We start from the raw sequence: 27,910 nt of genomic DNA on the forward strand, positions 1-27,910 counted from the left end.
GTGAGGAGGAGCCACAGTGCCATTCTCCCCCATTTAAATCGCATGCGCATGCGCATTGGTATACAATTGGGACTTCGTCTCTTACACAACTGATTCTTTCTTCATTCTGCCTGCATCTCCTCGCCGGTGTTTTAACCTTACACGTTTCTCACTTTGTTTTTTCAATCAGATAAAGATTAGGAAATGAGTGGGGATCATTCCCACAACGATGACCAGGTAATAATAAATGTGTTTTGTAATGTCATCACGGGTGGGCTCAAGTTAACTTACTCATATTTTCTTGCTACTGTTTTATCTGCTTGGGTTGACAGGTTAGCTAACTGTTACTACTGCTTGCTAGCGCGCGTTAGCAGACTATGTTTGTAGCCAACACATTTTATTGTTAACGTCCAGCTGACAAGTATCATCACCTTTTTACTCTTAATGTTAATGAAATGTTGTACCCAGTTAGCTTTTACGTTACATAGTTACGTGTGAACTTCTAAGACAAAATGAAGTACATTTAAATTAGCGTTAGCTGTAGCTACAATGTTAGCTTAGCTAGATACTTCGGTAACATTAGCCGCTAAGCCATTACCAGCCATCGTAGCAAGCTAACCTAGCTTGCTAGCCAGCTAAACTATCGCCGTGCCATCCAGCAAGTTCAAAGTTACTTAGCCGGCTAGTTAGCTACTAAGAATTTTAACATGCATCTCTTTTTTAATTTCCAGATTGACTGTGGCTCTCGGGTCAATGGTAAGTTTATGACATTACGCTGATATGAGAGAAAGAGGATTCTCCACAAATTCTGACGTGTCTTCACTATTCCATATTTAACGTTAGTTTTCAGCAAAGGACAGAAATGGCGTCCAGAGACTAAGTCCTCTGCCTCACTCACAAGCGCCTATTGTTCAAAAAGGAGGTCTTGAAAAAGCTTTTTAGTAATTTATTATCTCTATTCGACCGAATATTTACACACATCTGGAGGTGTTTTATCAGTTTATCAGATTAGCTTTTCTTGTTGGTTGGTTTTAAATACCACATTTCCCATCTGAAAGTGAGGGTTTGGGGGTTGAGGACTTAGTCTCTGCGCCATTTTCTTTTTCGGTGTAGCGGCCTGACTGTACTGTAGCAAGCTGAACATAGGCAACACAGGCAGTGAAGTGCAGATGGCTGTATGGTATGGAGGCGAAACGCGGAGGGACGTTGCTTACCCAAAGATCTCACAGAGTGACCAGGAAGAGTTAAAATTTGTGTGGATGTCTCCGACTCGTTTTCATAATCAAGATTATTATATCCTTGTTGGCCAGGGTTACTTAAATACATTGGTTTGTCTACACAGTTGAGTGCATTATGTTGGATACTCAACATAGCTAACGTTACAGGGAGTTTACATTGTTCTTTATTAGGAGAAATCTTTGGTTCAGGGAATATAGTTTCTAGGTTTGACCCACATTTCTAGTCTCAACACTTCCAGTGATTTTCTTTTTGATTAATCACAAAGTTATCATAGGTTAAATAGGGGATGATGACAGCAGCTAAAAGTTTTTCATGTTATCATCTGGCTAAACCATATTAAGATCAATATAAGAAGTGGTTATCATCACCATACACTGCCCACAAAAAGAAAACTACACAGTCTGTTGTGAAGTAAAGTGTTCTTGTTTAGAGCTAGGACAAGGGCTTCAGTGATCTAGCTGCCAGTTTATGGACAGAAGATGCTATTCCTCCCATAAGATAGTCAATCATCCAAGTATGGAGGATTATTGATTCATGCTGTATTTCCCCTATGCACCCATATCCCCGTAAAATCATCCTGAGAACTGCCACTGTCCACACAGTCGGTCTCCTATTCCTCAGCAACAGGGTATTTTCAGGATTTGTCTTGCGGATGTTTTAGTGTTGTTCATGCCCACAAATTTTGGCTGGATTGAACTGTCAGGTATCACAGGAGTATGTTCTGCTTTCTAATATAACAACATCAACTTTGAACAAGCACTCTTAGTAATAGTTAATAGCCGTGTCCTGGTCTAAAAACTTGCTGTCCTTTTTTTGAAGGTTCAGTCCTTTGGCTCCTGACTAATGAGCACATTTTGCACGTTCTGTGTAAATACTCAACTGTTAAGCTTAACTCAGTCCCAGTCACCTATAGCGTATAGTATATTCTGACATATAACACATTTGATCTGTAGACTGAACAGTACAGGTTTAAGCCTTAACTCTAGCTTTATTAGATGGATACGTTCACTGTTTTGTCTGTAACAGTATGATGGGGCACAAAGGACCCCTGCAGTGAAATGTGTCTGGCAATGATTTAGCCTAGATCTCAGAAGGGTGAGTGATGATATACAAGTGTTCACCCTGAATGATGCAACCAAAGAGGGCTAGTTCTTACTGTGATAAGCATTACAATCAAGGACGAGCTCTGTCAGTTTGGGGGGGGGGGGTATATTTTCTTTGAGGCCAAAGCACTCACTGACCTATTTCTCAGTCAAAGTTTCTTTTAATTGTTTTTGTCTGTCATTTGCTGACATTACATCATGGGGGAGGGACAACTTGTTTTGAAAACTTGCTCTACTGAGGGTTAGTGTCTTGTTACTGGTATTTGTACCTTGATCAAAAGCCTCAGGCCTCCTGAAACATTTGGGTTGGTATGATTTTGTTTTCATTGATGCCACAGTTTCTTTGGCTGTCAACTTCTAGGTTTTTAAAGTGTTTTTTTCCTTTCCTCAGCTAGGATGCATATGAGAGCTTTTGCTATGTCTGTGGCTAGCATGTATAAAGGCAGAGGGTGAAAGCTTATTTTGCTCACTTGCATGCTCACTTGCATGTTACAACCTGTCTACCATTTCATACTGTCTCATAAACAATGACCTATAGACCCATTTGGACACAAGGGGGTGCTGTCCTACCATGCAGTAGATGTTCAGTACATGACACAGATTCAGATTGTACTGCACAGTCATAGCTTGCCTGTAGCATTCTAATGCATGCACTTGGATAACTAGATGGATGGATTTTGAGTGCTTCATTGGTTTTCAATAGAGGTGATGGTGTGTTTTATCAAGTGGACCTCTTTACTGTGACCTTGGCCTGTCCACATGCACACCCAGTTGTGAGGAGTGTACTTTGTCCATCTTTAACCAAGAGCCACTTGTTTATAGGATCCAGTTATACTTGGAGCATTTTTAATTTTTCTTACTGAAACGGTAATTGTTTTAAGGTGGGCTTTTAAGAGGTAGGTCTTGGTTGTGGAAAGAGGTTAATGCTGACATACCAATCCTTGCCTTTGCTTTTCTTAGTAGACTCTCAAATTCTGTGCCTCCAAAGTAGATTGTTAACATCTTTTTCACCTGTGAAGAATGTATCACAGAATTGTCTGATTCTCCTTTTAGATTCTCACAAGCATAAAGAAAAGTACAAGGATAAGGAACACAAACACAAGGACCACAAGAAGGATAAGGAACGGGAGAAATCAAAATATGGCAGCAGGTATAACGAGCAGAGATGTCAGTTTTGTCACAGATGTTTCTATTTATTTCATTGAGAAGCTTTGTAAATCATTGAGATACAGGGCAGAGATAGGCTTCATCAGTGTTGTTTTGTTTGACCAGACACCACACAATCTTTTTTCTTATCAGGCACAGAGTGTACAAGACGTACCACTTCATTATTAAAGTTAAGTATTTTCTGCATTGTACAGTTGGAGCCGTAACTTGATATAATGGTTGTTATATTCCCTTTAAACTACAGTGACCACAAGGACTTCTCTGACAAAAAACACAGAGATAAGGAGAGGGAGAAGATGAAGCACAAAGATGGCAGCACAGACAAGCACAAGCACAAGGACAAGGAGAAGAAGGTGAATTACCATACAGATACTACACAGTAGAAAGCACGTGCTTGTCAAAGAAGTTTGGTTCACTATTCCATTCTCTGTATATTCTTTATTGTGATGGCCAAATTGCAATTTAATATACTATGGCAGCACAGTTAATAGTATATCATGATTTTACGTTCCATTATTAATAAAAATATTATTTGGCATTATTAGGAATGTTTTGTTTAGAACAGCGGTTCTATCAAATCAAACTCTCCTGTTTACATTCCTCAGCTATTCTATTAACAGTGAGTGCTACATCAATCACAGCTATTGAGTGCTCTCTGTGTAGCTTATTAATTTCTGTTCACATCTGCCATTCCACATGATTAAAGCATGATAGATCCACTAATGATAGGATAGGGAGACAAATCTGTCCTCCGAATCGGAATATGGAAACCGTGTTTCCAACATAAGCAACATAGGGAAAAATCGATCACTACATGTGGAATTCTGTTTCAAATGAGGTAGTTGTGAATCAGATAGTTCCAGAGTAGAGAGCAAACATTTGCTTTTGTTTTTGTTGCGCCTGAAAGAATCATAATGAATTGACACTGCTCCTGCTACACAAACCTTGACGAAAGGAACATTTAACAGCGGGTCTCTCCATGAATCAGACAGAGAGACCATAACAAGTTAAATAATGTATAGTACAATGTATTATATGAATGAGTGACTTAAGAACCACAATGAGATTGTGGCTCTTAAGTGGTTCTTCTCTAACTCATAAATCGTAAGATTTAGAGATGCTCTAGCTGCTGATGCTTTACGACCACAGGACAAGGTTGAAAATGGTTGCTATCTTGATTTTTAACAAGCAATTAAATAACTTTATTCCCAGATCATCAAGACTGACAATCATGATCAATAATCATAGTCACAATATTTGGCAAAATCTAGATTATCATTCAAACATAATTGTGCAACCCTATAATATACTTTATTTTACAATGAACATTTATAATCCCAGGTTTTCCATTCATAACAAATTCTTGTTGTCTTTGACCTTTCAGATGAAGTCCCTTGATGGCAAAATCAAAAAGGAAAAAGAGAATGGTTTTGCCAGGTAAGCCTGTAGACATTGCACAAGTCACTTGAATGCTAGATTTAGGATACTAGCACATGCATTAATTTATTTATTCAACAAATCCATTTGAAAGCAGAGAACAGCATATAAAGCACAGAATATCATCAGTCCAATACATTAAAAACCGAAAAGGTCTGATGCAGTAAAGCCCTAATGCTTATTTCCATTGTGGTCCTTTTAAATATTTAAATTTAAGCCCTGCCTGATTTGTTTTTTTCTTTTGCAGTCCTCCACATGTGAAGTCTGAGCCTGAGGAGGACTTCTACCACTCTCCTAAGTCTCTGAAGAGAGAACGGGATGATGATAATGAGTGAGTCACCCTGTCCCATTAGTCTTATTATACACTTCTCGCATGTTTGTGTTTCATTTGAGCTCATGATATATGTGCTGCACAGTTAATGATGGATGTTCAGTTTTCCATAAAGCAGAGTATCTCAAGCAGAATGGTGCTCACCCATATAACGCCAAAGAGTATCAACAGTTTTGTTTAGATTATTATATTTATGTGATATAGTACTATAGTTAAAATTATTAAGGCTACAAGACATTTGTGAGATAAAATGTCCAAGTTTAATTTGGCAGATCAGTCCAAACATCAGTATGGACACGTCATGCTTTTTTAGTTATCTGACTAACTGGGTAATCCTGCTTCTTGAAATTCCCTCTGACATTTTAGACAAATTTTATTTTTAAACAAGTTTCTAGAGTGTTTCAACTGTTCACTATATAAGATCTCCCTGTTTTCCAAAAGGCATTGCTGAACTTTTTTTCAGGAGACAAATGTTGATTGAAAATGACCGTTGCCTTAGGTAACATAGGGTGTTGTCTTTCAGCTCTGAATTCAAGCCTAAGAAAATAAAGATCGAAAATGACAAGAAGGCCAAAAAGAGGAAACAAGACGATGATGAGGTAAGCAAAGCCCTGAGCAGAATGTAAAGTTGGTCTTGGTTTTCATGTCTGTCTTCTCTAAGCACAATGAAGAAACGTCCCTTGATCCTGTTCTCCAGTGTGTTTGGAAAAGCTCAAGGAGAGGGAAGCACCTGAGGAATTGGGAAGGGTTGAGTTTCAACCCCCTTGTGTTGATACTGAACATTTTTCTGCCAGCCAAGGACTGAAAAAAGTCTCACGTAGTTTCTCTTCCCTTTTTAGGACATTAAGCCCAAAAAGACAAAAAACAAGAAAGGAGTAGTCTCTGACGGAAAAAAGAAAGCAAAGAAAGAGCCAGAGGAGAAGTGGAAATGGTGAGTTATTCATGTCACCCAGCTGTGTCATATCTACATGCTAGTTATCAGTATGATGATGGATAGAGTATGGATGCGTTGTTATTTTTGGATCAAGTATTATCTTCTTTCTGTAGTCTATTCCATCCTTACTCAACAGCGTTATGTGGTTGATTCCAGGTGGGAGGAGGAGAGATACACAGACGGCTCCAAGTGGAGGTTTCTGGAACACAAAGGGCCAGTGTTTGCTCCACCTTATGAGCCTGTTCCCAGCAACGTCAAATTTTACTACGATGGTGAGATTCTGTAGTAGCACAGGATTATTTTACTTATGCTGTGCTTTAACAGCAGTTAAGGGGTGTGTGATTTGTGTGATGGCACTTCTAGATGTTTGTGGTTGATTAAACACTCTTTTCCGTCTTTGTAGGTAAGCACATGAAGCTCAGTCCAGAAGCCGAAGAGGTGGCCACCTTCTTTGCCAAAATGCTGGACCACGACTACACCACAAAGGATGTCTTCCGGAAAAACTTTTTTAAAGACTGGAGGAAGGTAGGAATGAGTCATGGTGTGGGGAAGTGGAGTGTTTTGGATCAGCTCAAAGCTTCAAAAATCTTGTAGAATCTTACAAGCTCATTGTTGAAGGTTTTTGTTTTTGAGTGTGCCAACTTTTACTGATCCAATAGGAAATGACTGCAGAGGAAAAGACTAAGATCACAGACCTGAAGAAGTGCAACTTTGCCGATATGAGCGAATACTTCAAGGCGCAGTCTGAGGCCAGAAAGGCAATGTCAAAGGAAGACAAACTGGTGAGCCATACTGTTGTGCAGTTAAACTGATATATAGGTTGGCCAATATGCTAGGCCAATATTGGGCTTTTATTGAAAATCAGATATTGAGCAGTCAATGTTGTCCACTTGACAGGCTGCAGTTTCTTTAATTGCATATTTGTTGTATAATTATCAATATTGTCTTTGGGTATCCCTTAACCTGATTTCATTCTAATGCGATGTTTTGATCAGATTTGCACACCAGTACGCATTGATCTTTATTCATATTATCCTGGGTTTTTGTGGCGAGTATGTCCCACGCAGTTTCAGATGCTTTTTGACACTGAATACTTATAATTTTTTGGCAGTTTTAGCATGAAAATGGTAAAATTTAAAGATATTCTCACAAAATATTTGCTATTGCCAGCTTGAAACCTAAAAATATCTGTATTGTCCTTCAAAAATGCATATCAGTCAAATCCTACACCCAACAAGACAGTTCTGATGCGTCTTTCTGTGTCTCCTGTAGAAAATAAAAGAAGAGAATGAGCGCATCCTGCAGGAGTATGGCTTCTGCATCATGGACAACCACAAGGAACGTATTGCTAATTTCCGCATTGAGCCCCCTGGCCTGTTCCGTGGCCGTGGAGACCACCCCAAAATGGGCATGCTTAAACGTCGGATCAGACCTGAAGACATCATCATCAACTGCAGCAAGTGAGTGAAAGAGTGTCTGTCAAGCTTGATGGACTGATGTGTTTTATGGCTATATTGCATGATGATTAAATGGTTTTATTAATGTGTCCCTCACAGAGACTCCAAGCACCCCAAGCCTCCCCCAGGCACCAAGTGGAAGGAGGTTCGTCATGACAACAAGGTTACCTGGCTGGTGTCTTGGACGGAGAACATCCAAGGCTCCATCAAGTACATCATGCTGAACCCCAGCTCTAGGATCAAGGTGGGCTGATGAACCTCATGCTGCACTATAGCAGGGCTTGTCCTGGTTTAAAATGGGTCTTTGTACTAATTGAGTGTCAGTGTCTGCAAGTTTCATTAAGGTAAATCTAACTGAAATGAATGTGAAAATTTGGGGGGGGGGACCACATGTTTTTCTGTGTCAGAATATGGGTCTGCATGGCTGGGCTTAATTCTCACTAGAAAAACGGTGCGCCAAAAAACATTAACCTCTAAAAATGAGTTGAAGGCTGTGTCTAATAATAATATTCATGAACTTTTGAGGCCTTCATTATAGGTAATCAAATACCAGAAATCTTAACTCATTTAGGGCCTAAATCTGTTGCTGTGTCTTATGTCAGGGGGGTGGTGACTGAGAGGTCGGTCTTACTTTACTACTTAATACTTTTCAAATGAATTGCTCAACTGTGACAGTGGCACTAGGTTGCCAGCATCATCATGGCTAGTTATCATGGCAGCTAACTAGCTACCACTCAGCTTGAAGCAAATATTTGCCCACTTTGATATGCATAGTGTGACAGGGCCTTTAGAGTTGTTTTATTAACATGGACCCTCCGCTGGTCAGATGACCACATTGTGCCAAAAGTTCAACATATTTTTTTCCCCCCAGTTTGATTTTACTTAATTTTTTTCACTGTGGTGTCAAAGGAAACTGCTCTATGCCAGGGAAACCCTGCACAATGCTGCTATCTAGTAGTCTCAATCATGAGTTCATATGAGTGTCTGCATATATGACACATAAACAAATTTATTCCTCTCTCATCTTCATTTGTGCTGTGTTTGTGTCTGCAGGGAGAGAAGGACTGGCAGAAGTATGAGACGGCCCGTAGACTAAAGAAGTGTGTAGATCGCCTGAGAGCCCAGTACCGTGACGACTGGAAGTCCAAAGAGATGAGGATCCGACAGAGGGCTGTGGCTCTCTACTTCATTGACAAGGTGAGGTGGACGCTGTTGTCGTCATTGGCGCTATACCTAGCATGTAGCTTGATGAATCGACTTGTGGGAGTTTAATGTAGTATAATTGCTTTTTAACAATGACAGTAGCTTGCAGTTGAGGTTTAGTGGGTGCTTAAACGTTGGTTTCTGTGAGGGTAATGTTCCTCTAAGCCGGTTTTAATCCAGCTGTCCTGATGTGCACTAGCTGGCTCTGAGAGCGGGTAATGAGAAGGAGGAAGGAGAGACTGCGGACACAGTGGGCTGCTGCTCGCTCAGAGTTGAACACATCAACCTCTACCCAGAGAAAGATGGTCAAGAATATGTGGTGGAGTTTGACTTCCTGGGTAAAGACTCCATCCGCTACTACAACAAAGTCCCTGTGGAGAAGAGGGTAAGGACATCTCTCTGTAAAGCAGTGTTTCCTGAGTGTTCCTAGACTGCCACTGTTGTGTTTAAGTATTTGTTTCCTGCCTCTGCCAGGTATATAAGAATCTTCAGTTGTTCATGGAGAACAAGGAGCCGGATGATGACCTGTTTGACCGTCTGAATGTAAGCACAATATAACCTCTTTATGAATCGGAAAGGAAGCATGAGTTTCCTTTCAGCAGAGCATTCGGTGTCTAGCTTCGGTGTCTTGGCACACTGATAACATTCAGTTGTCCCATCTAATGACCACCATCATTGTGTTCCTCCAGACCTCCATTCTGAACAAGCACCTTCAGGAGCTGATGGACGGGCTGACGGCCAAAGTTTTCCGTACCTACAATGCCTCCATCACTCTGCAACAACAGCTGAAGGAGCTCACCAGTCGTAAGTCTCCACCTTTCTTAACCTGCGGCAAGCACAGGCTCTGAGACTCTGTAATCCCCACCTGAGTCCTGCTTGATTTGGTCCCATCAAGAGGAGTTCATTATGAAATGAGAACTACAGGGTGCAACTGCTTGTTCTGCATTTATAGTATGCATTTGCATGTGGGGAAAACTGAGCTGCACTTGTTTTTTCCACAATGAGAACTCCTTTTGTCAGTCATATTTAGGATTTCTTACAGAAAACTCATCATACTGACTCTCCCTTTTTAGCGGATGAAAACATTCCTGCCAAGATCCTGTCCTACAACAGGGCCAACAGAGCTGTGGCCATCCTGTGTAACCATCAGAGGGCTCCACCCAAGACCTTTGAGAAGTCTATGCAGAACCTGCAGACTAAGGTGAGAGCATCTCTCTGAATACTTGGGCTGCATTATGTAAAACCTTAACGATCTCATTCTGTTTGGCTGAACTTGAAATGGATGTTATTTATCCCCAGTTTAATCAGCAGGTTTCAGTAAACGCTGTCCAGAAAGAACTAGGCCCAAGTTGGGCTTTAGGGTTTGAAGGTTGTCATAGTGTGCACATGTGATTACTGTACTGAATGTTTGTAACATGGTTACCATGCTGTTGAGGTTGAATTTTGTATCCTCATTTTTTGAGTATAGTGATAAGATGATGAGTTAATGATCCTTGAAGGGAATTTGGGTCAGCAGCAAAATAATGGATTTCTATACCAAAAAAATGCAATATGAATATAGCAAATGGGGTGTATTAAGTGTAACGCAACTGATACTTCCAGTGTTTCAAGAACATTAATTGGAAATGTATTGGAAAAAAATCTGATGTCCTTGATGTATACAGAGTTCCCATGGGCCTTGTGTGGATTTGACAAATAAAATGAGGCATTGAAAGTTGTTTTTTTTGTTGTTGTTTTTTTAAATGAATGGATGGCCATACCAATTTTGAAACCTTGAATTCCACCAAAGAAGACCTTGAAAGTCATTGTAAAGTCTTTTCAAGTTGATGTCCGAGTGAGTGTAGGAACCCTGTGTTTATATCGTATTTCAAGGTGTTACCATGCAATTGTTAACAATGCTATCATTTCTCTCAGATTGATGCAAAAAAGGACCAGCTTTCTGATGCCAAGAGAGAACTGAAGAGCGCCAAGGCGGATGCCAAAGTACGGAAAGATGAGAAATCCAAAAAGTAAGTAGTTTTAAGATCTGGTGTGGTGTGTTTCCCTGTTCCCCTGCGAAGGACTAGTGTATAACTTTTTGTGTTTTTTCTCTCCCTTAGGGCTGTGGAGACCAAGAAGAAGGCAGTTCAGAGGATAGAGGAGCAGCTGATGAAGCTGGAAGTGCAGGCGACTGATCGTGAGGAGAACAAGCAGATTGCCCTCGGCACTTCCAAGCTCAACTATCTGGACCCTCGCATCTCTGTGGCTTGGTAAGATATTCTTGACATGAACACTTTATTGAGCTTGCCCGTTGTACCAGCTCTGTTGCTTTAGCACTCTTGCCCCTTTGACAAATGCTGCATAATTAACACAATCACGTGGAGCGTGAAGAACATTGTACTGTAATGCAGCTAGTCAACATAGAGGTTTGCCCTTCTAATTTCTCTTTTTGTCTCCTAGGTGTAAGAAGTGGGGCATTCCCATTGAGAAGATCTATAACAAAACCCAGCGTGAAAAGTTTGCCTGGGCTATTGACATGGCAGACGATGACTTTGAATTCTAAATCCAAGTTTGTGGTTTTAACTATGATACTTTCATTTTATCGGATACTTGTTTTTAGCTTAACTGAATTTCACCCGATGGCCAGACCTGACAAGGGATTGTGGAGAAAGTTTGAGCTGAAAAAGAATGGCGACGACAGGGTAAGAGGAGATGTTGAGGCCATTATGAAGTGGCAGGAGGGCGTTGTGGTTAGTCTGAGCATCTGATCTGAGATCAGGCAACATGGCTGAACTATACCCACAACTGAGCGTCAAGGCGTAGTCCCAGTAATTGGAAGACCCTTTTACCTTTGGCTCTCTCCCTCCTTAGGGACAAGACCTGACAATGCCTGAACTTTGAACTCTGTGGTCCTATAGCTACTGTATTAAGCAAAAAAAATGCTTTGTGTATCATTTTATTATCTTTGTTCACTCACTCTGTATTTTAGCCCTCCCATGTATTATTAATGAATTCTATATTTTGATAGAAGAGAAAGTTAAATGAATTCCTTAAATACACCCACGCGCCTTTTGAGGAAATGAAATGTGAGCTCGAGTTTTGAGTTGTGTGTGTGGGGGTGGGGTGGGGGGGAGACCATGGAAGCTGTGTTTGGGTGAATATTTTAAACTGGACTGTGTTGAATTGTGTAACATGAAAGAGGATGCCTGTACATGCAAGGGGGAAATACTGCAACCATGTCAATATTTACTTAAGCAAGCAGAATGTGAATATTTTGTTTTACAGCCTCTATCAGGGACTTCTTTTTCAGTGTAAATGTGAACCAATCATTTTTTACCCTTTGGGTTGCCAGCATCCTCTGAATCTTTCTGCATAGCCCTGTCTAAATCTGATTTTAACTTAATTATTTTTAAAAAAAAAATTCCAAGAGAAAAAGAAACCAACTCCCATATCTGTTACTTGAAGATAATGCTGTTTTAATGTATTTTAAGTCAGTAAATGGAAAGTGTTTTTCTTCCCAGAAGGGTATTTGAGGGATATCAACTTTGCCAAAAAAAAATCACCAATCTGTTACAATTTAGGCAGTTTTTTAATTGTGTAAAGATTGAGGACAAAGAAACATAACATTTAATGTGAATTATCAATTAATCTTATTCCACTTTGTTCCACTTGTATGACAGGAAAGTTGATGTAAGTAGCTGTAAAATCAACGTCCTATTCCTGTTTTACAACCTTTTGTCATAGCCTTCGATCATGTTTTATTTTGTTTTGAGTTTTATGCTCATTGTAGGTTGAAAAATGAATAAAACCCTACAACACAACATCTATGGTGTCTGTGATTTGTACACTTTATAATGTTTATCAGTAAACATGTTAAGAGAGCTAAATGATGTTTCTGCAGACTAGTATGTTCCTTGAGCTGAGTGTAAAAACAGCCCTTCTCCTTGAGCGGAGGCCCCCAAGAAGCACAGCTGCCTGTTGCTTTTGGACCAGCGGCCATATAGGAGAGATCAGCCAGAGTTATGGGCGTCCTCATATTGGCTTCGCCGAGCACATTAGACCTCTTCATAATCTAAAGATGGGCTTTTGCCTTCTCAGGGGGGAAAAGGCCTGAGCCTGTGGCATGTAGTGTGCAAGGTGGGACAAAATCCAGAGACAAAATGAAGAGCAGAGGTTAAAGAATATATAACAAACCCCATTACATTACAGAATGAAGATGACCCGTTTCTGTTTGCAGGACTTCTCCCCTCCCCAGCTGGAATATATTCAGCATGAACTGTGCTGGTGTGCTTGACTGGACTCATTACAACCTCGTGCATTCTTGTGAAGTTATTCTGTCCAGCTCTTTTATGCCCCGCACGGGAAGGATTTCATGTCTTTGGCAACATCTGGCAAACCGGTGCCCCTTTCTTGTAAATAAAGCCACTTTGCCCACAGTGCACATCCTTTTTATTGAATTGGAAAGCTCTGATCACTATTTGCATACATATTTCAAAGTTAATAACTCACACATTACAGCTTACAGATAAAATAAATAGCTTATATGGCAACGATTGTCTGCCATGGTAGCAGACGGAAAATGTTTCTTCCGTAATTCATTTCCCATGAGTGGTTAACTGCATCAGCAGCTCCTCACCAGCAGATGACGCTATGCATTTGTCTAAGACTTAAGTATTTACTTCCATGTGACTTTCATTTTCATCACAGTAAATAATTTGACCAATTTCCATGTTATTATTCATCCCATAGTTGTTGAAGAAATGATGAGACATTAATGCTTGGTGAGTATTCTGTTTATTCTGTAAAGATTCAGAAGTGTAGAAAGGATGATACAACAGTGCTTTATGATCAGACTATTTCATAAAAGTTTTAAGTGATCATAACACCGTAAGTCCAGATTCCATTTATCTCAAACCAAAATAAATTTGTAACATTCGACACAAGTGCATACACTGCTGGTAGGAGATCAACCTCCAATTTCACTTTGGATGGTATAGCACCGTTCTTAGCTATTAGCAGCTTGACAAAGATGCAGCTTAATAGGATTCATGTAGTGACTGTATGTTTATATGAACACAAGAAAATTCAGAGGAAAGATCTCCTCATTTGGCTCTCTAGCTAGCACAATATCTCACTCTGTCAGTGTCTAGGGATCAAATTGATAATTTTGCCTTGAACAACATTTTGCCAGTAACAATATTTGATACAATTACAGCTTAAAAGTTAAACATTTCCAAGTGTACAGAAAGCAGCACAAGATTTTTTTTTTTCACAGATATAGACCAACAGTGACCATCAATGCACTGGCAAGTTATTTTGGACAGCACAGTAGCTGGAAAGCAAGGTGATGGGCAGACAGGTCATATCAACACATGGACAGAGCTGAGTAAGGCAACGTTAGCGTGACAGGCTTCTCTCTGTTCAGTTTGCAGGGCAGTGTAGTGTATTGATCTTGACACAGCTGTCAATATCTTTACTGTGGGGCAGTGTGATTTTAGCATTGCTGTCTTCATTAGTGCATTGTATGTATATAGTCTCTTGCGTGTAGCTGAACTGCTAAGTGATCACCAACATTTATACAGATCTAAATAAAACATGTTTGATTGCATCTGGACTTACAGTGACTATAGAAGAGTAAATAGAATTGAAAAACCAAATAACGGAAAAAGAAAAATTCAAGGCAGTGCTGAAGTACTGGTTGCTAAAAAAGTAAAAAATATCACAAAGCCAACAATAACATTTCCTTGACACATCTTTTGTTTGTCCAGTCAGTACAAACCCTCCTTTATAGTGCAGTTTCAATCATATATATATATTTCTCCCTCTGCCCAAAAACAATATCTCTCGGCCCTCTCCTATCTTTCCTCATTCAAGTCAGTTTTCCAGTCAGTGTGCGTCTTTTCTCTTTCTTTTCTTTTGTCTGATCCCTCGTACTGACCTCATTGTGCACCCTCCCCACACAACCACAAAGAAGCATGAAAGGCTTAAACATCACAGGACTCAAAGGTGAGAAGTTCTTTCTTTTGACGATGGCAGGAAGTGATGGCAGATGGAAGAGGAGGAGGAGGAGGAGGAGGAGGAGGAGGAGGGGTGGGGGGTATTCACAGTTACAGTCAGAGTCCAACGGTCCAGCTACAATCACATCTGCTGTCATAATGAACACTCTAGACCACGGCCAGGGAGCGAGCCAGACTTAACCATCCTGTTCCTCTGGCGAGATTGGGCCTGCTTCATCACACCTCCAGCAGTTCCATCCTCAGACGATCCCTATCAACACACACACACACACACACACAAATATAAATTGTGTAGATGCCATTGTTAAGTTATTGTATGTAAGTAAGGTACTTTTTGAGAGGAAACATTGTAAAACGATGCCTGGGTATGAGAAACTTGCCTCTTGGAAATCCATCTCACCAAAGACAATTGTCATGATTTATTCACATATATTAGCATGCTCTCACAATCTATAATTCAACGGCCCAGACTCCTACTTGTCTAAAAATAGCTTCTTAAACACAGACCTTTGATTGCCTGAATAAGCTACTCAGCATGAGTACCTGTACACCCTTCTCCTGCCTCCCTTTTACTGTACCTCTTGCAGTAACAACTACAAACAACAAGATGACATACTTTCATCACTTCACCTGGCTCACTTTTTTTTTATTTTCTTGATTGATACAAAGCACTAGCATTGAGAGTATATGCTTACTTCAGTGACTTTCATTAGACACAAGCGTTACGGCTTACCTGGCCTGATTGGCATCAGTCTGTTGCTCAATGAATGACTGACTGGTCACTGGCTGCTGGTGGTCCTCCGCTCTCTCTGACCAGGGATCCGGCAAAACTCCCGGCTGCACTGACTCCTCAGCTCTCCCTCGCTCTCCGCTCTCTTCTGACCCCATTAGACCCAGCAGCGGTGAGTATGAATCCTGCCATACAACCCGCTGCCCTGAGTTCAGTCCCGCTTCTCCCTCAAGGTGCTTGTTCATGTCTTGCCCCGATATTTTCCTTTGAGCCATCGGAGGATCCTTCAGTGTCTCGGCTTCGGCATCTCCGCGGCCTTTCACTTCCTCTGAATCCGCAGGCAGGTGCTGATAGCTCTCCAGCCACTTCAGCTGTCCATTCTTGTGACTGTAACGGCTGTCACTGAACCAACGCACCACCTCCGACTTGGGCAGGCCTGTTCGGACACTTAACTCCTCGTACTGCTGGCTGCTGGGCCAGCGGGTGCTGGAGAACACCTGCCGGAGGATGTGCACCTGCTCCGGGGTCTTCTTTCCCCAAGGGGGTGAGAAGGACGGCTGAGAAGTAGTCACCTCAGCCATCTGAGGCTTGAGTTCTCCAGGTACGATCTCAGAGCCAGATTTTGTCTCTGGTTCGTTCATCTTCAGCCTCTTCAGGTTGATCTTGATGGGGTCAACTTTCAGCTCTGGACAGCTTCTGTCCCCCAAAAGGGGGTCCTCCTCCTTGATGAGTTGCTGTAAGATTGACATGCCTTTTATGGGAAAGTCCTTGTTGCATTTACCCTCATCTAAAATGGATGAGCTGCTGCTGCTTTTGGTAATGACAGTGGTGCTGGTGCTTTCATTAGGGGATTTGCTGGCATGGTTAAAGTAAGGGACACTGTCGTTACAGGTAGTGCTGGGGCAGTCATTGCTAATACTGCTGTTGTTGGTCTTGTGAATATAGTTGTTGTTGCGATCGTCATTGGCCTTTGTGGCTTGGGACTGCTCTTGTGAACTGATGATGCTGTTGTTATGATTGTTACAGGTGATGGTAGATTTGCTGGTGTTATTCATGATCACTTTACTCTTGTTACTGTTGGAACCTTCCAATCCAATTGGTATACTGTTACTTTTGACATTTGGTTTGCTGTTGATGTCAGCAATGCTATGCTCATCATTATTGCTAATGTTGGCAGAGCAAGTGACAATGCTGTTGATGCTGTTGGTTGGGCTGCTGTTATTCACAAGTTTCCTGGTGACAGTCTCACCACCATTACTACTACTGGAATAACTGCTGATGCTGCTGCTACTACTGCAACTACTGCTGCTACTGCTGCTTCGACTGCTGCTGGTGCTACTGACACAACCGCTGCTTCCAGCCATGTCTAGGCCGATGCCATTGCTCTTGTCTGGCTCCACGGTGGGTTGAGTATTCTTGGTCAGTACCTGTGTTGTTCTGACTACAGATGGAAATTTTGGGGGGACAACCGGGGTAGAATAGGAGACCCTGGTGACCTGGGGGTTGGTTGACATGCTAGCCTGTGTGGCTATGACCCCACCGGGCCTACCTTTCAAACTGCCATAGGGAACTTTGGCCATCTGGTAGTTTGGTCCCATTGGGCCCGATTGGCCAGGCTGGGCAGTGACAGTGTGGTGGGTTACAATGTGATTGACGTGCCTTTGTGTAGAGGGCTGTTTTTGGGGTGCTCCACCCTGGAAGACGGTGTTGAACATCTTCCTCCTGGCCTCTTCAATCTCCTCAGGAGACCAGCTTATGCCCTGCTTGAGCCTCTGGGCAGTAAACCACAGTTTGATCTGCTCTTCGGGGAACTCGGAGACCACCGTTAGATAGCAGAGTTCGGCTTTGGTCGGGTAGGGAAACTTGCCAAAGGAGGTCTTGAGAAAGCTGCTGGTGTCCATGGCAGCATCATAGGTGGGGATGCTGCTAAGAGGGATCATCACCTTTGGAAGGTCTTTATTGGAATCAGAGGAGGAGGAGGAGTAAAGGGAGGGAGTGTGCTGGTGAAAGACTTGATTGGACACTGTCCTCTTAATCACATGAGCGACAGTGGTCCTCGGCATAGCTGGGGCAGCAGAAACACTGAGAGCCCCGTTTTGGAGTTCAGGCACATTTGTCAGCATGCTGGGGTCTACATCCTTTCCAGTGTCTATCTTCCGTACCTCCACGGTGTGGGAGACCACTATCTTTTTGTACTCCCCCTTGGCTTTCATCATCTTTGCAATTGGTGTTTTGGTGAGGGAGATCCCAGATTCTCTGTAGTCCTCTCCACTGTCTGTGAAGAGACTTTGCTCCACAGTGGTCAACCCATCCCTCTTGTTGACGTGTAGGGAGGCAGTGATCAAGCCCTCCATTATCCCAGGGTGGGCTTTAGCATTATGCAGAGCCAGGGCCTCAAAGCGGACGACTGACACCCCACAGTTCAGGCAGTAGAAGGTGGGCTGGGCCCTGAAGTCTAAGTGGCAGTTGTGCATGTGATCCAGAAAGTAGTTTAGGTCTCTGGACTCGAAACGGCAGGTTGGACAGCTGTATGTGCCGCCTTTCTGCCTGCCACTGCCACCTTCTGATTTGGAGGAGTTGTGGGAGAAATGGCCAGACTCCTCTCCGGAGATGCTGAGTATGCTATCTTCTGGGATTGTTGGTAGGAGTTCTGGTAGACAGCCCAGAATGATTTCCTCACGCACATGTTTGGATTTGGATGGTATCATGCAGGGTACAGTGGATTTCCTCTTGCTGGCCATTGTGCAGCTTTGTGTAGATGGGAGAGTGAGTGATTGGTTGTCCGGTCTAATGAGAACAGAGGGCGGGTGGATAGTGGAGAGGGCTGAATGAAGTTTAGTGTCATGGACCAGCCGCTATGATATCACAGTGTTGCTTCATGTTTGCCTTCTGTCACTTTAGGACTCCTGTCACATGGACAACTGTGTTTTAACAGCTCACTGGGAACCTGTGACAGAGAGAGTAAAAAAAGAGAAAGACGAAAAAATATATGAAAATATCTGATTTACAAGACTTGCTCCATCTTTAAATTGGTAATTACAAAAATGTAAAAAGATTGCCAAATGGATGACAATACCTCTACAGTTACAGTTTGACCTGGCAGTATAACTAGCGTAGTTCACAAAATGGTGTACAGTAAATATAAAGGAGGGGGTAAAACATAAGAAAAAAGAAACAGATTAATTTAACCTAAACACTGTCCAGACCTATAGGTCGAAAATTGTCATACAGTACTGTGCGTACATGTTAGGCACATGTAAAAAATAAATAAATCCATAAAGCGAAGATGCTTTCAAAAATAATGAAATGAAAAGTTTCTAAATATCAAACAAATTACTATAAAGAGCAGTCTACTGATACACTAATGCAGAAAACATAAAATAATACAATACAATAAACATCTAAGACAAAATGTATATAAAAAATCTAGGGTTCCTAAGGCCTTTGCACAGTAGTGTATATAAATAGTAGATGCAGTTTGTTTTACTATTGAGAACAAAATTGAAAACTGGCATATTTAAACATGATATATTATTGCAAGCTGGGTATAGTGGAAGTGGAAGGAACTTGTAGTCCCATGTAGGGTAACAGTGTAGGTGGAAATATCGATATGTCGGTGGCTTTATAAGCAACTACAGTGCTAATGTAAAAGTGCAATGCATAAGGTTTTTTTCAGGACAAAACTATTTTCTATGCCTATAATCCAAAATAAAGGTTAAAGCACATACATGTAGTGGTGAAGTGGGTCTTGCTCACTAGACCCATTTTCTTTTAATTGGCATGGGAGACCATGGACAAAATGATTCATGCTTTAAAGTGATGTTAATTAAATTGTTGATAACATAAATTATGTCAAAGGAATGTGGAAGGCATAAGGCTTTTCAAAATATAATTCAGTGCACCACACACACTGCCTCAATCAAGGTAGCCAGCAGCTGGCCTGTCAGTGTTTCAGTTATTTACTTGGATTTCCATTGACTTTTTCCTAGCTGTCACATTTACATAAATTCTGGAAAAACGCCCATAAAAATTGAATTGAATTTGGTTGTTGTTCCTGATCACGGCGTAGGTTTGGCACCATTAATTATGAATAGGTTGAGTTATTGTTTTGCAAAGTATCATTACATTAACTGTTCATTCAACAAAATATGTAATTAAAAATGTTAGTTGGGGCGTCCCAGTGGGTAGTTGGCTAAGGTGCATACCATGAAAACACGACATTGTGGTTTTGAATCTGGCCTGCGGGACCTTCATTGCATGTCTTCCCTATTTTTCCCCATCCAATCTTTCCTATCTCTCTACTGTCAACTATCCAATAAAGCTGAATATCAAATAATAATAATAAAAGGAAATTGCCTCCAATAATGTTTAAGGGAATATTTAATACCAAAAGTAATTACATGTCCACAGACTACCTGAGGATTTTTTTTTTTTTTTAAATGTGTCTTTTGAGTGGGACTCACTTCACCACTCCATACTGCCGGTACTAGATGTATCTGACCTTACCAGCTGTTTCACATTATCTTCAGCAACCAAAAATATGCAAAAATATGCATGCCAGTTTTCAGGTTTGTGTTCACTAATGTTCATCCACAGAAAAGTGCTTAGTACCTGTTTCTCGTCAGTATACAGAAGGAAGGATTGGCAGAAATTCTGTGGATTTTTTTTTTTATAATAAAATGTGAACATGAATTTTGGGGTTCAACAGACAAATGTCTGTTGAACATGGAAGAATGCAAATCTTGGCAAAGACGCTCGGAATGAAAACCCGATGAATATTTATGGGGAAAAGTTCATTCTTGACATGCATTGGGTCATGCTGACCTGTTTCCTCTTTTGTTTCATATTGTAAAAGCAAACATATGCAGGGTTAAAAATACATGACTATGCTGTAGGTCAAGTGCATGTTATTACATATTCAACTTCCCCATAAGTGGAAGTATTTACTGGGAATTCTGGTCATGTGCTTCACATTAAGGCCAGGCATTAGGCTGCCACGCTTGGATTTGAGCCATGGTTCGCATTCGACAGAGGTTATACCATGCCATCCTGCATACTGTAGCGTCAAGAGCCTACTGGAGCGATCAGCTGACTAGTGTGTGTCCCAGCAGTAAGCCAACAACAGTAATGTTGATGACATGAAACATTCTGATAAGGTCTGATGAGGTTATTGCAAACACATCTGGGCCCATTTACAGGCCGGGGGGCTCAAACGTTCACATCCTTTGTGCGTTCAACCAGCATGACATACACACGCACATACAAAATACACAGATCTTTAGGTGTCCAAATGCATTAGCAAACCATATATTCAGACCTTCCCTTCCTGTAATACTCCTGCTACAAGGATGGATACGGATTGTATCTGCTGCGTTCAACACTTCTTTCCTTTCTTCTGCGTCTCACGAACTGAAAAACGCCCCTCTGTGCCAGCATGCATGAATATTTCTACATTTAACAGAGTTTTGGGGGATTTTGTCTAGACAATGGACACCCCCGATCGATGTTTTTTCAGTTGTATGGCTAACATTTATAGCCATTTCTGCACAATATGTAAAAGAAATCATTAGGAAAAATAACTAAATATGAAAGTGAAGCCATCGCTCTGCTTTTCTCTGCCCTCTAAATGAACTCTTGACACACACAGACACATGCGCGCACCGTTGGTGCACCCACACACACGCATACACACACACACACAGCCTCTCTTCATACCTCTCCCCTCTTCCTTTCTGAGAGACGGGAGAGGTGTTGATGTGTGACATGCTGCTGAAAACTGCTCTCATTCTATCATCATCTATCCATATCACTCAGGCTATACCTTCTCCTCCTGCAAGCTGATCTCATCTTGGGGAAAAACACAGCAGCTGTACAAACACTCACTGCCATACCACCCAATATCGTGTCTATCTTGAGATTCGACGTACCCCAACACCTTGTACTGCATTTTGTAGGCCGAGCACACTGTCACATACTTCCGACAACATTTTGTGTTGCGCCGCATTTGCACGGCCTCAAAAGCACTTTAAAAGGCATTCATTTTGCAGCCTCCACGTGTATGTTCACCATGGCCGGCTGGCTGGTAAATAAAAGATGAACCTGTTCCAGAATTAAAAACCTCAAATGACTGCCCAACAGTACACACTGATCCCAGACAGACTGTGACGTCCTCTTTGTAACTGCCTCTTTTTCATTTCTAATGACGGCTGCCTTCTGACAGAAAAAAAACCCCCAGAAACAAAACAAAACAAACAAACAACGAAAAAACTAGGTCACCAGCATCTTATGCAGTAATCCCGGTTCACTGCATCCAGACGCGGGCATGTGCTGTATGTTTCGCCGCCGGAGAGGTCATGATACCCTCTGACGGCGCAGTCGATTAACCCCTGCTGAGGACACGGGGTTTGTTCCACTGAACTGGGGATTTAGAAGACAGTTCTCACGCAACAGAAGGATGTAGTCATGCACATCTAAAACATCTGTGTGAGAGATCTTATTATGCTATATAACTTCAGACTCGTGTTTCATAAAAACTGGCTCAGTGTGGCTGTGCTCTCCGTATCCCATTGATTCATTTTGTCAAAAACGACGGCACAATGTATGCAGAAATAGCATGTGATGGAAAATGACGAGGCCAGAGAAGGTAGTCTGGTGGTGGCAGTTGGGTGTGTGTGCGGTGTAGCGGCCGACAGCGGCCCCCAGAGCGGGACGGCGCGCTGCGACGACACAGCCGCTGGCCCAGCACTGAAGCTCCCCTCCCCAAAAGCACTCCACCTCCTGCATGAGAAAACCCAAGACAAGCCAAAAGTTGAGAAAGGTTATATAAAGAATCAGGTCACCTATCAAAAGAATGGGCTGCTTTATCTAGCGAGCGAGACGTGCGATCAGACACAAGACAAGGGCTTCCCAGACAGGGAGCCATTGAATGGTTCCCTCTGAAAAGCCAGGCCTCGTGTTTCAGCGGCGAGGTAGACAACGCTCAGACGATCACTGTCCCCAGTGTGTCGTATGTCCTCGCACTGGCACCGGCTCCGCGGCGCAGAGGGAGGAAGCTCTTTTCATCTCGGCGGACCCGGGGAGTCGTATCCGAGCGGAGGGAGAGAGCGCCGGAGCCTCTCAGACGAGCTTTCTGAACACCCACGCTCGGGCGCAGAGCGAGGAGCCTCGCCGTGTGCGCCGGGCTAAAACCGCGCCGGAGCCATTCAACTTTTCAAAAACAAGCGGTTCCAAACAAATGGGATTAAACTAGATTAAAATCGGCTAAGGTCTTATACGTTCCGCCTTATTTAAGGGGAGGTTTACGATTTACACAAGGCCTCCCTTATGTGGCCTTACACTGTCATTTCCATAACAATATCATATTTACATCTCATTAATATTTAATCATGTGCGCTATACTTTTACATGACAAAACAGCTGAGTGTGCTGCTCTCATTTCGACCAATCAATTTTCAAACTTGGGAGCAAAAAAAAAAATGCATTTATTCCCTTTCATCACCTCATAAATCGCTGCAGTAATTACAATATTACTACATGAAAAAGCCATGCCCAGTCTAAAGTGCAGTGCTACCAGCGGAAGCCGGGAGGCGAGGCTGCAAAGTGGTTGCTCGACATTAAAATTTAATTCAAAACAGTCCACTGATTCAGACACTCCCAGATTGTTGGGTCACCTACAGCTGACATTAACAAACAGAGATTGGTGTTTTGTTGTGCCGCTTGTCACATGAATGAGAATGTGAAGGCAGGAGGAGGAGGAAGGACAAAGGAAGACAAAACTCAGACATTTGGGAGTGAAGTGAGAGGATGACTGATGATGATGACAGACTGCGCTGCTTCAATATTCCACCCCCCCCCCCCACCCCCGACACATCATGAGCACAAACACGCACACCTTCCCTGCTCACCTCCACAATATTTAACACCTGCACCATTCTGACTGAAATCTCTCTCTTTGAACTGAAAAACTGGCAAGGAGTCTCTTGATACGGCAGTCACACTGGAGCTGGAGGAACGACATAATACTCCCTCACTCGTGACAATATTTGTTTTCCGTGTAATTTGTCTTGACAGTGATCCGCGGCTGTCTTCCGAGTCGGCTTCAAAATCAGCCAAACATCACCTGGCATCCGCTGGGGGGAGGGGGGGGGGGGGGGGGTCGGGGACAGAGAGGGGGAACTCCTGACAGCTACATTTTGAATGATCAAAAAATCTGTTTAGGGAGGACATTTTCTGCCAAATGTCCATTAAATAGATTAACGTCATGTGAGTGGATCAGCTGGACACCCAAATATAAGCCAGAGACAGAGAGCAATTACTGCCGTGCACAGAGATTTGGGAACAATGGCGCCTCATTTATAAGGGAAACGTGATCCAGCGCCGGGTGCCTTCAGACGGCTGACTGTCGAAGTGCGATTGTTCCGTTTCCTGCGTGTCTGGGTGTCTCCTGTGTCCATCACGCCTGTCAGTGTGGAGTAATGTGTTGTTTTGGGGTATTTTTTTTTTTTGGACAGTGTGGACGGACATGATTCAGTTAGGGGGGGGGGGGGCTCATCTCGTACTGTACTCTCGCTGGCATGAATAAGTGGCGGGCTCCGGCGTTACGTGTGCTGAAAAACAATAGAGAGTCATCAGGGTCATTAGCACAGTGCTAATACAGCACACCGGTCCGCCGCGTCTCCGCTGCGTGTCCAGCCTTCTGTGGCGGTGTGTTTCAGGCTCTGCCTCCGCTGCAGGCTTCTGTATGTGGGTGTGTTTGTATGTGTGTGTGTGTGTGTGTGGTAGTGTCTGAATGTCTGCCGAGACGCAGGTGTTGTCAGCCGTCTCCTCCTCCTCCTCCTCCTGCTCCTCGTCCTCCTCCTCACCCCCCTTACCTCCATGACTGCAGCCCCGTCCGCTGGGAGACCAGTCGGTGGTGCCACTCATGTGTTAACATTGCCATGGCAACCCCTCTCTTCCCCTTGCCCACCACACCACACACACAGCGGAGTCACTCGCCCACACCCACCAACCTCAACACACACACACACACACACACTGAATTCCTTGGACTGCATCCGGTGCAGGACAAACTTAATCCACATGCCCTGCCAGCCATCTTTGAAAAGTCCATTCATGGTCTAGTCTGTTTCAGATAACTTGGGCGAGGTTAGTAATAAAGACTCAGGTTTTTCTTTTTCAATTGGCTGTCGCGATGCAGAAATTCCTGTGCCACTGTTCTTATAATATTTACGACAGCACGCTAATAAAAGAAAAATCGGAGCTGCATACACTGCAAATGACCTCCTGTCAATGTTATTGTCTTGTAAAATCAGCATGGAGGCCTGGGGGCCGAGGCTGTACATTGCATCGGGCCGCATTCTGCCTGTCTGAGCATCTTTGTTGAATGCTGCTGTTTTCTGTTATGGTGAGTGCTCACTCTTGAAATCTTACATTGTTCTCCAAACCCTCTATCTGTGGCCCAGATGAATGACAGACAAATAAACCATGGTGTGCAGGGGAAAAAAAATTCTGAGTCATGCATCCTTTTTCATCACTTTTGATGAATAACTCCTTCAGTTCTGTAGCCAAGACTACAGGCATTGATTTGGCAACTTAAGAAGAAAAGGAAGAAAGATGGCGGCATACCACACATTGTACTGTCCATCCTAAAATGGCTGACATCACAGCCTCTTACAACTGCCAAAGCTTGGCAAATGCCAGCTCCTGCTGACCGAACCTTTCTTGCATGGGACAGAGAAGTGGTAGGGGCTCTTTTCCCACTAGCCCCAAGGTTTTTTCCCTCCACGAGTGCATAGAAGTTTCTTTTGGTTGGAACTGTGCAAACATGCTGTTTCAGTAAGGCTTTTGAGCGCTCTGGGCTTCGATACGGCGTCGGTCTCTACGACAAAAGCAATACGAAAGGATGAAAGCCCCGAATAAAAGTGAATCTGTATAGAATGCCGTCCTTTCTGGTGGGGAAAATAGGACTCGGTACTGTGCTCCGGAGACTATTCTGTGAGGACCATGAGGTATGCCGTTATCATGAATGCTTGTTTGTACAAAAAAACGGCTGGGAAATAGATCTGGTTGGCATTAGATAGTTGATTTTCTTCTCTGAACTCAAGGAATGTTATACACTCCATGTCAGCTAAAACTGCAAATCATGACCATATGACCTTCCTCAGTATTCTCTGGCAGGAGATCCACAGTGAACTGTGGGCGGCACACATGAACATATTATCTAACTGCCGGTACAATTCAGAACACCAAAGCCTAACAGTACAGTATTCCAGGTAAATGAGTGGCATGTGCAGATGCCTTTTTTGTGGCGGGGAATGGGCACTCCTGGCCCATTACATTGTGTCTGTGTATACAAACACTCCGCTATGGCCACAACCAAAACTGTGAGCTGTGCCTAATTGCAGGGAGTGAGGGATGAAAGGCAATATGCCTGGCCTCATTAGAGCAGTTCCGAGAAGGGAGATGGAAGAGCGTTCCCAGGCATCCACAAAGGGAATTGACATTCCCCCGGTGTAACCGTCCTGCAGGAGTGAAACCCTCCGCACACAAACACACCGACTGACCGGACCGGGCTGAACCCGGTCCACCGGAGCCACGCAGTGAGAGCTCATCTACCTTTGTTTTGTCTGTCATCACACACGCCTGCAAATGTATCTGAGTGCAGAAAATATCCACTGGAGCCTGGTCTGTGTGCTCCGCCACACTTGGAGGTTCCACTCCATAATCCATGCGCCTACTCTGCTAGGAAAATCTTGATGGCAGATGTGTTGCACAGTAGGTTTAATAACCTACATTATACATAACAAGCGTATAGGGTTAAATGATTGGAATATTAACCACCAAAATACCAATTAATAATGCTTGTTGAGTTGCTAGGATAATTTGGGGCTCTGTGTGATGTTTTGGACACAGGAGCCACACATTACACTGAGGCAACATTAGTCAGCAGAGGTCCCTCCCCTGAGGGAGAGGGAGACACATGGCATTCAAAGCTGGCTCAACATTAATGTACAGAGAGAAAATGTGACTGTACAGGAAGTGATATTTTAAATAGAATGGCTCACTGACATAATCCACAGTTTGCAAAATAGTCTGCTGGAAAAGCAGCAGCTGTACGGATACTGTATGTTTCAATGTGTGTATGTGTGTGTGGAGTAAGGCAGCAGCACATGTTGGTAGGAGGAAGACGAGGAAATGAAAGAAAGAGTCCTGGGCATAGAGATACAGGCCTACCTTTTCTGCTCTGGCAGGAGGAAGGGATTTGCTGGGAGTTCGCGATCAATAGATGAAAATTGATACTTCGCATGCAGTTTGAACATCTATGGACACCGCGCCTTCATAGATCAGTCGATAACCACGCTATAGCCCTGTTTTCAAAAGTCTTTCACAACTAAAAACACTCACACTTGGACTACAGTGGGGAAATACAGCGCGTTGTGCAATAAAATAAGCAGATACGCCACATTGTATAGCGTGAGAGGAGCGCTAAATCAGACGGACGGAGGATACATTGTTGTAACTGTAACAAACTGACGAGTTAACCCGTTTCTCTCCATTCACAGGGCTGTGGGGCAAAACACTGCCTCGGAGCTTACTTGCCAAAGGCGATCTGCCACTCTCAGAGGACTATATAACCTTATGAATATTCCCAAAAAATCCTCCACTCCCCCCTCCACCTACTGTCGCCATTTTATACATTGGCGACTTCATATAAACTGCCATGACTACGGCACCAGATGAAAATTCAATATTCAACAGCGAGCCATAATTTCAGTAAACAACTTGGGGGTCGCGCCTCGCCAATAATAAGCGCGATTCGGCTTTTTAAAGAGTAGATGCAAGCTTACCTTAACAGTCGGCCGGGGAAAATGGGATCCGACATTAATATATAAATGAATAATATTGGATTAGCTCCGATCGTTGCGCTTTGAGAAGAAGAGGAGGCGAGGAGGGGGTGGGAGCTCTCCTCAAGTGAACCCGGTGAACTGGCGTGAACCCGTCAGTGACCACGGCAAGGTACATTACATTACATTACCTCTCCACCCCTCATCCACACTGTATGGAGACGGCAAAACAACTATGGTCGGCGGTGCAGGACGAGGCAGCTCCAAAAAAAATTATAGCGAGTGTATTTCCTATGAACACGTGATTCAGAGCGTCACCCAAAATCCAAAAGCCCTTTCATCTAAAATTTTGGAGAGGGGCGGGGAGGGGATGGGGATGTGTGTGCGAGTGCGTGTGTGTGTGTGTGTGTGTGTGTGTGTGTGTGTGTGGCGGGGGGAGGACGTATACTGAGCCCAGTGCACATTTGGGTATGTCGTTATAGGGGTAAGGC

General features: G+C 43.0%; 2 protein-coding genes across 2 annotated transcripts; one reads left to right on the forward strand and one right to left on the reverse strand.

Moving 5' to 3' along the window:
• Positions 1–97: 97 nt before the first annotated feature.
• On the forward strand, positions 98–12,636 carry top1a (DNA topoisomerase Ia). The gene is made up of 21 exons (XM_071515602.1): positions 98–216; positions 711–735; positions 3,375–3,471; positions 3,733–3,841; positions 4,873–4,925; positions 5,173–5,256; positions 5,780–5,855; positions 6,096–6,187; positions 6,347–6,462; positions 6,594–6,715; positions 6,850–6,972; positions 7,463–7,650; positions 7,747–7,891; positions 8,701–8,844; positions 9,050–9,235; positions 9,325–9,393; positions 9,540–9,654; positions 9,924–10,051; positions 10,765–10,859; positions 10,950–11,099; positions 11,290–12,636. The coding sequence occupies exons 1-21, from the start codon at positions 184–186 to the stop codon at positions 11,390–11,392; spliced, it is 2,253 nt and encodes a 750-aa protein (XP_071371703.1). The 5' UTR covers positions 98–183; the 3' UTR covers positions 11,393–12,636.
• Positions 12,637–13,604: 968 nt separating this feature from the next.
• On the reverse strand, positions 13,605–27,706 carry LOC139641303 (zinc fingers and homeoboxes protein 3-like). The gene is made up of 3 exons (XM_071515606.1): positions 27,423–27,706; positions 15,580–18,523; positions 13,605–15,096 (listed from the first exon to the last, which is right to left on the reverse strand). The coding sequence occupies exons 2-3, from the start codon at positions 18,315–18,317 to the stop codon at positions 15,063–15,065; spliced, it is 2,772 nt and encodes a 923-aa protein (XP_071371707.1). The 5' UTR covers positions 18,318–18,523; positions 27,423–27,706; the 3' UTR covers positions 13,605–15,062.
• Positions 27,707–27,910: the final 204 nt, after the last annotated feature.

Source organism: Centroberyx affinis, unplaced genomic scaffold (assembly GCF_046629955.1).
Source record: "Centroberyx affinis isolate AG114_WGS23_722 - 3 ecotype Tasmania unplaced genomic scaffold, CSIRO-AGI_Caff_v1 ptg000361l_1, whole genome shotgun sequence".
Classification (NCBI taxonomy): Eukaryota; Metazoa; Chordata; class Actinopteri; order Beryciformes; family Berycidae; genus Centroberyx; species Centroberyx affinis.

Excerpts from the sequence above, each read along its gene's own strand:
- top1a (XM_071515602.1), top strand. The coding sequence starts at position 184 with ATGAGTGGGGATCATTCCCACAACGATGACCAG. Across the intron at positions 217-710 it reads ATTCCCACAACGATGACCAG|ATTGACTGTGGCTCTCGGGT; the intron begins GTAATAATAAAT and ends TTTAATTTCCAG. Across the intron at positions 11,100-11,289 it reads CCTCGCATCTCTGTGGCTTG|GTGTAAGAAGTGGGGCATTC; the intron begins GTAAGATATTCT and ends TTTGTCTCCTAG.
- LOC139641303 (XM_071515606.1), bottom strand. The coding sequence starts at position 18,317 with ATGGCCAGCAAGAGGAAATCCACTGTACCCTGCATGATACCATCCAAA. Across the intron at positions 15,097-15,579 it reads ACTGATGCCAATCAGGCCAG|GGATCGTCTGAGGATGGAAC; the intron begins GTAAGCCGTAAC and ends GTGTGTTGATAG.